Here is a 12518-nt window from a genome sequence, read left to right as displayed (position 1 = left end):
GTCGTCGACTACTTCACCAAATGGGCCGAGGTTGAACCACTTGCAACCATAACGACCAAGAAGGTGCTGGATTTTGTGATCAAAAACATCATTTGTCGCTATGGATTGCCAAGGAAGATCCTCTCGGATAATGGCACCCAGTTAGACAGTGATCTATTCACGGATTTCTGCGAGCGACATGGTATTATCAAGAGCTTCTCTTCAGTTGCTCATCCCAAGAGAATGGACAAGTTGAAGCAGTCAACAAAATGTTGAAGGATACACTGAAGAAAAGGCTAGAAGAAGCTAAGGGGGCATGGCCGGAACAATTGCCTAAAGTACTTTGGTCGTACAGAACTTCCCACCGAACAGCAACAGGCCATACTCCATTCTCTTTGGCTTATGGATATCAAGCTATGTTTCCTGTTGAGTTAGATCTGTCTTCGTATCGCAGAATAACGTACGATCAAGACTCGAAGAGCTAGCTATTGATGGAATCCCTTGACTCAATCAATGAGAAACGTGAACAAGCCCAACTCCGAGTAGCTGCGTACCAGCAGAAAGTCGCCCAATATTTCAACTCTAAAGTGCGAGAAAGAAAGTTCAGCGATGGAGATCTTGTACTCTGAAGAGTTTTTCTAAACACCTGCGACAAAGCTGCTGGAGTACTCGGACCTAATTGGGAAGGGCCATACCAGATTGAGAAAGTCCTTCACCAAGGCACCTATAAACTTGCACGCTTAAACGGAGATCTCGTTCCTCGCTATTGGAATGGAGAACACCTGGGCAAGTATTACCAATAAACAATTCTTCTTAAAGAATTGGCTTGTATTAATTTTACTTTTTACAAGTTTTGAAAAAGGGTTGGTCATTTTATGTGACCGATCACTTATAAGTGTAAGATCTTATTGGTCACTTGTACAGACATGTTTTGTCCATTTATTACGAGAAATATAAGGGATTATGCACAACCAGTCATTTCTTGCCAATTATTGTATTTATTACAAGTATTTGCTCATTACGTGTGTTGTTTTGCTATATTATAATTCTAATTATATTGCTACGAGAAGTAATGTTCGAATAGGTTCTGGTCAAGGAAAGTGACCAAGGACCTAAAGGTCCTCGATCACTTGGGGGGCATATAAGGTACAAGTAAGCAAAGCATATCGTTAAAAGGTATGTAAACACATGAGCACAATAAGTGAAAGCATGCTAGGGTACTTAGAATATTTTTCAAAATTTTGTTAAATCAAACCAAAGTGCTATCCTAAGTTCGGTCATGCGAACAAGATATTATAATAAAATAAAAAGATGTTATTATATAAAAAATGAATTACTTTACACCACGAGCAGTATTGCTCGGATGTAATTGTCTGATTAAAAGGAAAATAGTTGCCCACGCAACAATAAAAAATTAGTGTCTTTACATCATGACCAGGAGGTCGTGTAATTAAACTATCAAAAGAAAAAAAAGGGAAAAAGACTAAGGGGCTGGAGGATCTTGAGGAACGTCCTGGTCGACAGCTGCGCCAGCTTCATTGTCTGCACCATCTATCCCTGTTGCCAGAGAAATCTCCGGGGAAGCAGGTACTTTAGTTCTCTCTTCTTCCTCCAGGTGAATGACACACTCAGACATTAGAGTTCGCCTCAGGTGTTCTGACAGATAGTTGAAGTTAGCCCCCCGGTTGTGCTTCCAGAACTCGTAAAAGCAAAGATGAGTGGCTTCCTTGTATTTCTCCAAGTTCTTGGCTTCAGTTTCCTCAAGCTCCGTCACGCGCTTCTCCAGCTCCTCCGTCTCCTGCTTGCTCGCAATTAAATCAAGCTCGAGCTGTATGGACTGCTGGTAGTTGAGTTTGGCGCTTTCCCTGAACTTTTCTTTGTCTTCGTTGGATTTCTGCAGGCCATCTCGAACCTCCAGCAGCGCAACGGTCAGAGTGGCTTTTTGTTCGAGCAGTTCCTCTTTCTGGTTAGACAGCTCTGTATTCTTCTCAAGCAACTCGTCATTTTGTTTAGTTAGCTCGTTGTTCCTCTCGAGCAACTCAGCATTTTTCTATTCAAGTGCTTTCTTAGCCTTGGCGAGCCTGGTGTTGAAATTTTTGGCCCGGGACACCATCGCTCCAGCACGGCGTCAACCAGCTGTCATGGTCAGTAGTCCCTATAATCAGATAAAAAAGGATAAAGTGATGGCAGAGGATCGAAAATAAATTATCCAGCATCAAGAAGTGACTTACGCTAACTATCACGTTTAACCCTCGGTTGAGTATTTGGTCAGGCTTCATGGAAATGGTTTCAGTAATAACCTCCTGACTGCGTTTATGTTTGGAGAGCTTGTATATCCTCTCCCTGGCTAAGCTGACCACGATGCTGGACAGGGAGCCTTCGGGCTGATTACACCACGTTTGGCTGCTGGGGGCATGAGGAGTAGGCTGCTGGTCGACGAGTGTTGGAGGATTGGAATTTTGGTCGGCCAGAGGGGTTGAGACCAGCTACTCGAGTGGTGATGGAGGTGGTGTATTCTCCTTCGAAGGGATGGTGGCTGGAGGGTCATCAGTTCGAGCCTTCTTTGAGGCAGTTTTACTGCTCTCCCCTCGGGCCCTCTTGCTGTCCTTTTTCTTCCCAAAAGATGCGGCAGCAGCCTTATAATGCTCGAACACGTCCTTAGAGTCCATATCTACACAAAAGGAAACAACACAAGCAGTGAGACAAGGTATTTATATGGGGCTAAAAATAAAAGTGAAGAGATTATAAGTAAAGTACCCGCGCTGCAACTACTGGTCGCTACATTACTTATTGAACAACTTACTGCATGGAAGAAATCTGAACTTAAGATTGGAGTATACTTAAAGTTTCCGTCCCCGTCAAATAGATGACAGGGAATTAGCAAACTATCTAAAAGTGAAGGATCAGTACTGTTCTCATCGGAAGACTCGTCGATGGGAGCGGGGGGTTCAGTGGCCTTCTTTTTTCCTTTTCCCTTTGGGGCAGGGGGAGCAGCAGCCTGCGGAGTGCTGGAAGGTTCCCTGATTGTTACTCCAGTGGTCCTCCTTGGAAGAGGTTGTTCCACGGCTGGGTGCTGCTCGGGAACCTCTCTGTCGGTAGCACTCCCCGCTATTGACTCCCTCACATCCTGATGAGGGGCCAAAAGGCCGACCAGCCTAAGGTTAGCCTCTGTGACCAGATGCTTGGCGCTATTTTCCACGTCATTCATACTGGCCAAGAGGTCTGATCTTAACTCCATGTATGGAGTGGGGTTTGGTCGCAACCATGGGCCTGAAAGGCACTAAAAATCTAAGAAAATGTAGAGAAAAAATTAAAGAAAAACTGACAACCAGTGGTACAAAGGCATTACCTCCTTGCGTGAAGGCCAGGTTGTTCGCAACCATGTCGGTCGTGAGGAAGTACTCCTGGTAGTACCTCCCCACATTCAATATATGGGTGGTGTCGGTCAGGAAGGTGCACCCAGTTTCCTGATGACAGAAATGAAAGAACCTCGTACCTTCTTTTTTGGGGTTAAACTTAAGGTCAAACAAGTAGTTAACCTCATGGGGTGTTGGCACAGGCCATTTTTTGTGGCTATATAGGATATAGAGTGCGGCGAGCATTCTATACCCGTTGGGGGTTATTTGGAAATGGGCGACCCCAAAGTAGTTGACTACCCCTTGGAAGAATCGATGAAGAGGCAAGGTAGCCCTTGCCTCAATATGGTATCTCGACTGTGCGCTGAAGGCGCCTCCAGGCAAGTTCGCCCGTTGGTCTTGGTTGGGACGAACTAATGTCACCCCCGAGAGTCCATATTTCCTAATGTAGTTGGCGATCATCCTGATAGTCACCCGACTTTTAGGGACAACATACCATTCAACATCTGGTTGAATGGCATTTCGGGGCTGAGCATGAGTTTGGATATTGGGGTCAGGAGTATTTTCTGCTCGACCACTGGTCGAGGGAATTTTAGCCCGAGGAGCAGGCTGATTTGAAGGATTGGGAGTTTTCTTTTTCTGGGCTGTAGTTTTTGCTCGAGCCATATTTTGAATAAGAGTAGATGGAGTGTTTGTAGTGGCACGAGAAAAAGGGATGTTAGGAATTAGCGATGATGGTTGCTCCTCGTCCTCAAGGAGCTAAGCCAATAAGTCGTCGTGGATGGGTCTTTCTCCTCCCCACGGATCTTGCATGAAAGCTGCGAACAGAGAAAGGGAGAGATAAGACGTAAAGCTTAAAATCTTGTGTTGAAAGTTGGAATAACGTTGCTCTCGTACACGACCAGCAGCATTCTAACATAAACACTAGGTTCTATACGAGTAGTTTAAAAAGCATATTGAAAAGCGAAAGTAAAAAGTTTTTGGGAAAAAGCATTTTCGACTCCGAAGGGGTGGGAAAAACCCAGTTTTTCACCTAGCTTAAAAATCAAACTTTTACTTCGATTTTATGCCCTAAATCTACAATCTCGACTACCAAACTGGCTCCTAACTCCTAGGGAACAATATTTCACTACCGTATTAATCATCTGTCAACATGCAAGCATTCCCCATACATTTTCAGCCAAGAACAGGAAATGATTCAGAAATGAAGGCAAGCATGAAGCAGTTAAATATGGTAACTTAAAAAACAAGAAAGTTCATAAAATTTACTCAGGTAAAAAGTGAAGTCTGAAGGTGAAAGCTTTAAACGTCCGCGTGTAGATGTTTGAAAATTTCTGGGCTCTGAAACACGAGTTCTTCAATGTTCTTCAGGAAGGCAAAAGTATGTAAAATGTGAAAAATGATTCTGAATGGTCATTTATACTAGCCGAGGAACAGTTACCAAGATAATCATTAAAGGTAATTTTTCAAGGAGTGGGGAAGCGTGATAGCCGTCGAACACATTCTTGGGAAACTGAAAGGACCTAATTAGACATGATTGGTCACGTTTTTCGAGAAGGCATGGGCGGTTCTAACAAATTTCGTGGGGTATTCGAAGAGTCAGTTTCCTAAGTTTACTTATTGCTGGTAGCATCACGTTTACTATTCCAAAAATTACTGATATTTATTATATGCGTAAATTCATCTTTGGTTATTTATTTATTTTTAGCAATCATGTCTAGCTCAAATCCTGTATCTTCTTTACTTGCAAATGAAAAGTTGACTAGTGAAAACTACATAAAATGGAAATCAAACTTGAACTTTGTATTAATATGTGAGAACCACAAATTTGTCTTGATATAGGAATGTCCTGAAGTTCCTCTCGCTACTGCTGCCAAATCTGCAAGGGAAAAGTTTGATAATTGGATCTTATCAAACAACAAAGCAAAGTGTTATATGCTTGCGAGTATGAGCGATGTGCTCAGAAAGAAATTTGAGAACACTGAGAATGCTTATGAGATCTGGGATACCCTTCAAGATATGTTTGGGCAGCAGTCAGATCAGTGCAGGCATGAGGCCACCAGATCCTACATGACCAAGAAAATGAAGAAAGAAGTTTCTGTCAGAGAACATGTATTAGACATGATCAATATAATGCACGATGCCATTATCCATGGAGCAATCATTTATGAAAGGACTCAAGTGAGCATTATACTTGAATCACTTTCTCCAGCTTTTAAAGGTTTCACAACCAACTATGTCATGAACAAATTATCATATAACATGACACAACTGTTGAATGAGTTGCAAATTTATGAATCTCTTAACAAAGGTTCTGAGAAAGAAGGAGATGCAAATGTTGCTGATTCTAACTCATCCTCTTCAAATGATAAAACCAAAAAGAGGAAAAATGGATATGGAAAGGACAAGGAGAAAGAAAAAGACAAGAATTCAAAGAAGCCTAACAAGTCATCCAAAGGCAAAGAGAATAAGAACACCAAGAGCTCCAAAAAGAAGACCCCTAAAGAGACTTGTTTTCACTGTGGAGTAGATGGTCACTGGAAGAGAAACTGTCCAAAGTATCTCGCTGACCTAAAAGAGAAAAAGAAAGGTAAATTTGATTTACTTGTGCTAGAAGCTTGTTTAGTGGAAGACAATTCCTCATCTTGGATAGTAGATTCAGGAGTCACTGACCATGTTTGTTTTTCTCTACAGATTCTTAGTTCGACAAGGAAGCTTGCTGATGGAGAGGTGACTATGAGGGTAGGCAGTGGTCAGATTGTTTATGCAGCAGCAGTTGGAATAGCCCGTCTAGAATTTGAGAAGAATAAATTTCTTATTTTAGCGAACGTTTATTATATTCCTGGATCTCTAGAAACTTAAAATCTGTTTCTATGTTGCATGAACAAGGTTTTAAAATTTCTTTTAATAATAATTTGATTGTTATTTCGAGATATGGTTTTAAGATATGTTCTACAAAATCTATTGATGGGCTTTATAAACTGCAAGCTAAAGAGAAATTTGCTTATAATTTTGAATTATTTAAAACAGCTAATCCTAGATCTATTAAATGACAAAAGATTGATTCAGATAGTGAAACATATCTGTGGCACTTGAGATTGGGCCATATTGGTCTAGATAGAATTATGAGGCTTGTAAAGGATGGTCCTTTAAGAGAACTATCAATTGGATCTCTCCCTGTTTGTGAATCCTATCTAGAAGGCAAGATGACCAAGAGACATTTCTCTGCTAAAGGATCAAGAGCTACTGAACCACTTCAGCTAGTACATACGGATGTTTGCGGTCCACTTAATGTACAAGCAAGAGGAGGTTATGAATACTTTGTCACTTTTGTTGACCATTATTAAAGATATGGTTACCTATACTTAATGCAAAGAAAATCTGAAACTTTTGGAAAGTTCAAAGAATTTCAAGCAGAAGCTGAAAAACAATTAGGTAAATCTCTGAAAGTTCTTCGATCGGATCGAGGAGGAGAGTACTTGGATTTTGAATTCATGGACCATCTGCGTGAGCATGGTATTCAATCCCAACTCACAGCACCTGGAACGCCACAACAAAATGGTGTTTCAGAAAGACGGAACAGAACGTTACTAGATATGGTTAGATCAATGATGAGATTCTCATCATTACCACTGTCATTCTGGGGCTATGCAATTCAATGTGCTCTATACATATTGAATTTTGTTCCATCTAAGTTTATCCAAAAAGACACCCATGGAATTATGGAATGGTAGTAAACCTAGTTTACACCATTTTCGAATTTGGGGGTGTCCTGCACATGTGCTTAAAGGAAAGACCATAAAGTTGGAATCACGCTCTGAAGTGTGCATGTTTGTGGGCTATTCCAAAGAGATTAGAGGTGGGATTTTATTTAGTCCAAAATAAAATAAAACATTTGTATCGACAAATGCAAATTTTCTTGAACATGAATATGTCAATAACCACAAACCTCGCAGTAAGGTTGTATCGAAGGAGATGGTCTTGAATGACGTTGAAAAAGTCACCAGCAACAACCAATGAAAAACGGCAAGAGGAAACTGCTAGTTCTAGTCAGAATAGTAGAGAGCCTCGTCGTAGTGGGAGGGTTAGTAAGCCACCCATATGCGATAAACACGAAGTTCAAATGCTTGTGTCTGACACAAACAAAAACGATCCATTGACATTTAAAGATGCAATGAATGATTTTGGAAAGGACAAATGGCAAGACGCCATGAAATAAGAAATGGAATCAATGTATTCCAATTTTTTCTGGGTTCTTGAAGATCCACCTGAGAATATAAAACACATTGGTTGCAAGTGGATATTCAAGAAGAAAAGATGAGCGGATGGGAAAGTAGAGACTTTCAAAGCAAGGCTTGTAGCCAAAGGCTACACACTGAAAGAAGGAGTTGATTATGAAGAAACCTTTTCTCCTGTAGCCATGCTAAAATTCATTCGTATACTCTTATCCATTGCTGCGTGCATGGATTATGAGATTTAGCAAATGGATGTCAAAACAACTTTTTTGAATGGCTACCTTGACGAAACCATTTACATGTCTCAAATAGAAGAGTTTGAAATAAAAGGTCAAGAGCAAAAAGTTTGCAAGCTTCTTAGGTCCATCTATGGAATCAAACAAGATTCTAGAACTTGGAATCTTATATTTGATGACACAATTAAAACGTTTGGTTTTTAACAAAACGTTGATGAACCTTGTGTTTATAAAAAAATCAAAGATGATGTAGTAGTATTCCTCGTTCTTTACATTGATGATATATTACTGATTGGCAATGACATAACATCATTATCAAAAGTAAAGAACTAGTTAACTGAATAATTCCGAATGAAAGATTTGGGAGAATCCAAGTATGTTCTAGGCATTAAAATTCTTAGAGATAGACGGAACAAGACTTTGGCACTGTCTCAAGCAACTTATATTGATAAGGTTCTAGAACGCTTTAATATGTAGAACTCCAAAAAGGGTGATATGCCAACCCATTCAGGAGTATTCCTTTCCAAGGAGCAGTGTCCCAAAACACCTCAGGAAGCGGAAGATATGAGACAATATCCCTATGCCTCAGCGGTAGGCAGTCTAATGTACGCCATGTAGTGTACAAGACCTGACATTTGTTATGCAGTAGGGATAGTCAGCAATTATCAATCCAACCCTGGATTGAGTCATTGGATTGCAATGAAGAATATTCTCAAGTATCTTAGAAATTCTAGAGATTACATGCTTGTATATTCAGGTGGAGATCTGAACCCCACTAGTTACACTGATTCTGATTTTCAATTAGAGAGAGATACTCGAAAATCGACTTCTGGATCAGTGTTCACTCTTGGAGGAGGAATAGTAGTCTGGAAAAGTATTAAACAAACCAGCATTGCAGACTCTACCATGGAAGCCGAGTATATAGCATCTTGTGAAGCAGCTAAGGAGGTTGTGTGGCTCAAGAAGTTCTATTTCGATATGGAAATAGTACAAGATATGGATAAGACACTAGTCCTATACTGTGACAACAGTGGGGCTGTAATGACCCAACTAATTCTAAGACTTTGGACCATTAAAACTACTATACATATACACTTTTTTCGAGAAAACATACATAATCAACATTCACAACTTTATTAAAATCTTTAAGGTAAATGTTGAAATACATAAATGCGGGGTATGGGATCCCATTGTTTTAAAATAAAACATAACTTTATACTAAAGGGAGTTGTTTACAAAACCAAATGCGGAAAATACATAAAAATATAATAAAAAGACTAAAAAACGTCGTCTTCGAATCGTTCATGCAGTCCATCGAATCCATTCTTCCTCAATACACATGCCAAACTACCATGAATCCTTCCGCCACTAAATCTATTTTCCTGCATATAAAAATAAAGGAATGAGCCTAATGCCTAGCAAGGAAAATCTACTAGTATCATAAAACATATACATAATATATATCATAAGCATATACTACAAACATATGTCATATACTATGATGGCCATCATACTTCTTTGGGCTTGTTAACTAAACAAGTCACGTGCCCAATAGATTTGTGGGGCTTGCTAGCTAAGCAAGTCATATGCCCATAAATTATTGGGGCTTGTTAGCTAGACAAGTCATATGCCCAAGGACTATAAACATACTATAAATGTTAACATATCATAACACAACATAAGATAATATAACATATCATACAAACATATAAGATCTATCATATTTTCCTTACCAATACCGGGATATGAGAACAAGGACGGGATTCTGAACACTCCTAAAACCAACAATATGAATGTGAGTATTCTAATGAAAAAAGATGATAAAGAAGAGAACTAAACCATCGAGAAGAAACTTACCAAAAAGAAATCTTAAGTTCAAAGAACTTAAATACCTAACCAAGAATGGAAAACAACGAGTTGGGATTTGAGTAAAGAAAACTAATGGAAACTGAAGAAACATACATAAATGAACTTAAGATTAGGAATACCTTTGGACGTACTAGAACCGAATTGCACCTCAATATTGTAAAACACACTATTTATCTTACTTCCCAAGTGTTTATAAAGCTTAAAAATGATAAAGCTTATAACCCAACCCAAGTGTTTATCACTCTATAGTAACCCTAGCAACTTGAAGGCTTTGAACACAGCTTGAAGAATGAGAGAAGTGGTTGGGTACTAGGTCCTATTTATAGAGTTCAAGGAGTGAACTACCTCCTTTTAGATTGAATAAAAATAATGAGTTTTAATTGAAAAATATTTGAATATTCGTTCAACAGAGGCTTAAGACTTGGTCAAAATGTTCAGAGGCTAGTCAAGAGGTTAAGGAATGAAATGAGCTCGGTTTAAAAAACGTTTGAAAACATTGCCCTAGGGCCGATATATCGCCCATTTTAGGCGATATATCACCTGGGCTTATGCCCCGAGTGTTTTTCGTATTCCCCGTGTGGCGATATATCGCCCCTATAGCTGCGATATATCGGCATACGCTGAAATATTATACACGTAATTGTGCTTTTTCAGCTTAATTTGAATTGGTTAATCAGGTTTGACTGAGTCATAATACGATTTTAAAGTTGTTGGTAGGTCCTAGGGTTTTTAAATATTTCTTTTATAAAACTATTCATCAAAAATACTTAATTTCTCAACAATCAAGCACATGACAAGTGTCATGTTCTTATTAGTTCTATCTAAACCTTATAGTATAATAAATGACATCTTTATAATCAGGTATATTAATCAAACCTTATGTTATAATTAATATTCTTAAACTAGAGGTTAAATTTATAAATCTATAAGTGTTGCTACGAGTGGTCAGTTGATGGAGCAAGCCATAGAATTTGAATGGCTTCCCACTCGATGCTCTTGTTGCAAGTGTTTAGGCCATACTGCATCCAGCTGTAAGCATGCTCAAGAGGTTGTCTGGAAATCAAAACAGAAAGTAACAATTTCAGAAAAAGGGGAATCTAGGGGTGCAACTGAACTGTGTGAGTCAGGGCTTGAGAATAAGCCAATGGATGTCAATCAAATGGTTGCCGGAAAAGAAGCTCAAACAACTAGTAAGGGAGATCAGCTGGCTGTAAAGGGAGATTTGAAGGCTACTTTGATAACAACAAATGAAGAAATAAATGAGGCAAGTTGTTCAATGACAGGGAAGGATAAACCTTGGTCTACCCCTAAAAAAGTGGGTGGTTTAAGGAAAAAAGGTACAACTGATCTGACTTTGAGAGAAAACAAGTTTAATATTCTATAGGAGAAGCATGGGATGGTTTCAAATAAGGAGTCACAAAAGCACCAGCATTCTAATGGAGGGGTGTAATGTTTTATGTTGGAATATTAGGGGTTTAAATAGTCAGAATAAGCAACAATCTTTATTAAATTTCTGCATTGTTAATAAAATTGGGTTAGGTTCTTTTCTTGAAACTAAACTTCACAGTAATAAGGTTGAGGAGATGATGCATGATGTGTTCGTGGGCTGGAGATGGTACATCAGTCGGGCAGTTGAAGGTAGAATCTTGTTGGTTTGGAATCAGGATTTAGTTCATGTTGCTATTTCTCAGGAGCAGGACCAGCTGATCAATTGTGAAGTGCAGATAAAGGGTGTTAATCAAATAGCTAATCTTTCTTTCATGTATGGCAGAAACTCAGCGGAAGAGAGGAAAAATCTCTGGGCTCAGTTACATTTACCTCATGTTAATTCTAGGCCTTGGCTGGTTGTATGAAATTTTAATGCAGTTTTTGAGTATGATGACCGTATTGGAGGCAGGCAGGTTACTGCTATGGAAGTCGAAGACAGTAGTCAATGGAGGGCAAAATCATTGTTGATTGAATTAAGATCTAGTGGTTCTTTTTTTACTTGGTCTAACAAACAAAAAGAAGGTTCAAGAATCTTTTCTAAGCTAGACAGAGTTTTTGTTAATGAAATGTGGCTCGATATCTTTCCTAATTCTGAAGCTCGGGTTAATTGGGATGCTATATATGATCATTGTTTTTGTATCATCAAAACTGTACAATTCCAGACTACAGGGGTTAGGCCTTTCCGATACTATAATATGTGGGATAAACATAAGGATTTTAGGAGTACAGTCGTGAATATTTGGACTAAACCAGCTGGTGGTATTGGATTGCAGAAGATCATTAAGAAATTAAGGAGACTGAAACCTGCTTTAATTTAGTTCAACAAAATGCAGATTGGTGATGTGGTTCATAAATATGCAACAGTAAAACAGAATTATGAGTTGGCCCAATTAGTGTTGCAGCAGACTCCTTCTTCGAGTTTGTTACAGCAAGAAGAGGATGAGGCGGCGACTGAGTATGCTAGAATGTCTAAAGTGTATGAGAGTTTCCTGAGGCAAAAAAGAAAAATTAATTGGCTTAGATTTGGTGACGAGAACACAACTTATTTTCATGCAAGTCTGAAACAGAGGAGAATGAGCTATCGTATCACTAGTTTTACAACTGATGAGGGGCACATTGTTGAGAATCCTACAGAGGTAATTGCTTATTTTCACAATCATTTTAAAGGTTTTCTGGGTAAGAGTTGAGCTCTAACTGGTCGGGTTGATTTGAGCTGTTTCCAGTAGGGTACTGTTTTGTCATTAGAACAACAACTAGACCTGATTCATCCCTTTACTAAAAAGGATGTTAAGAGAGCTTTATTCAGTATTCCATCTATCAAGAGTCCTGGCCCTGATGGTTTTGGGTCTGGATTT

The 12518-nt window shown here is 39.2% G+C and overlaps 1 protein-coding gene across 1 annotated transcript; it reads left to right on the top strand.

The window, feature by feature from the left end:
- Positions 1-10627: 10627 nt before the first annotated feature.
- On the top strand, positions 10628-11981 carry LOC133791682 (uncharacterized). Its single transcript, XM_062229601.1, has 3 exons — positions 10628-11012; positions 11215-11437; positions 11573-11981. The coding sequence occupies exons 1-3, from the start codon at positions 10628-10630 to the stop codon at positions 11979-11981; spliced, it is 1017 nt and encodes a 338-aa protein (XP_062085585.1).
- Positions 11982-12518: the final 537 nt, after the last annotated feature.

This window comes from Humulus lupulus, chromosome 7 (genome assembly GCF_963169125.1).
Source record: "Humulus lupulus chromosome 7, drHumLupu1.1, whole genome shotgun sequence".
In the NCBI taxonomy this organism is placed as follows: Eukaryota; Viridiplantae; Streptophyta; class Magnoliopsida; order Rosales; family Cannabaceae; genus Humulus; species Humulus lupulus.
This window is presented reverse-complemented; position numbering and strand designations above follow the sequence as displayed.

Coding starts and splice junctions, on each gene's coding strand:
- LOC133791682 (XM_062229601.1), top strand. CDS start 10,628: ATGGAGCAAGCCATAGAATTTGAATGGCTTCCCACTCGATGCTCTTGT. Junction 11,013..11,214: donor GGGTGGTTTAAGGAAAAAAG/GTACAACTGATC, acceptor AAATTGGGTTAG/GTTCTTTTCTTGAAACTAAA. Junction 11,438..11,572: donor ATAGCTAATCTTTCTTTCAT/GTATGGCAGAAA, acceptor TATTGGAGGCAG/GCAGGTTACTGCTATGGAAG.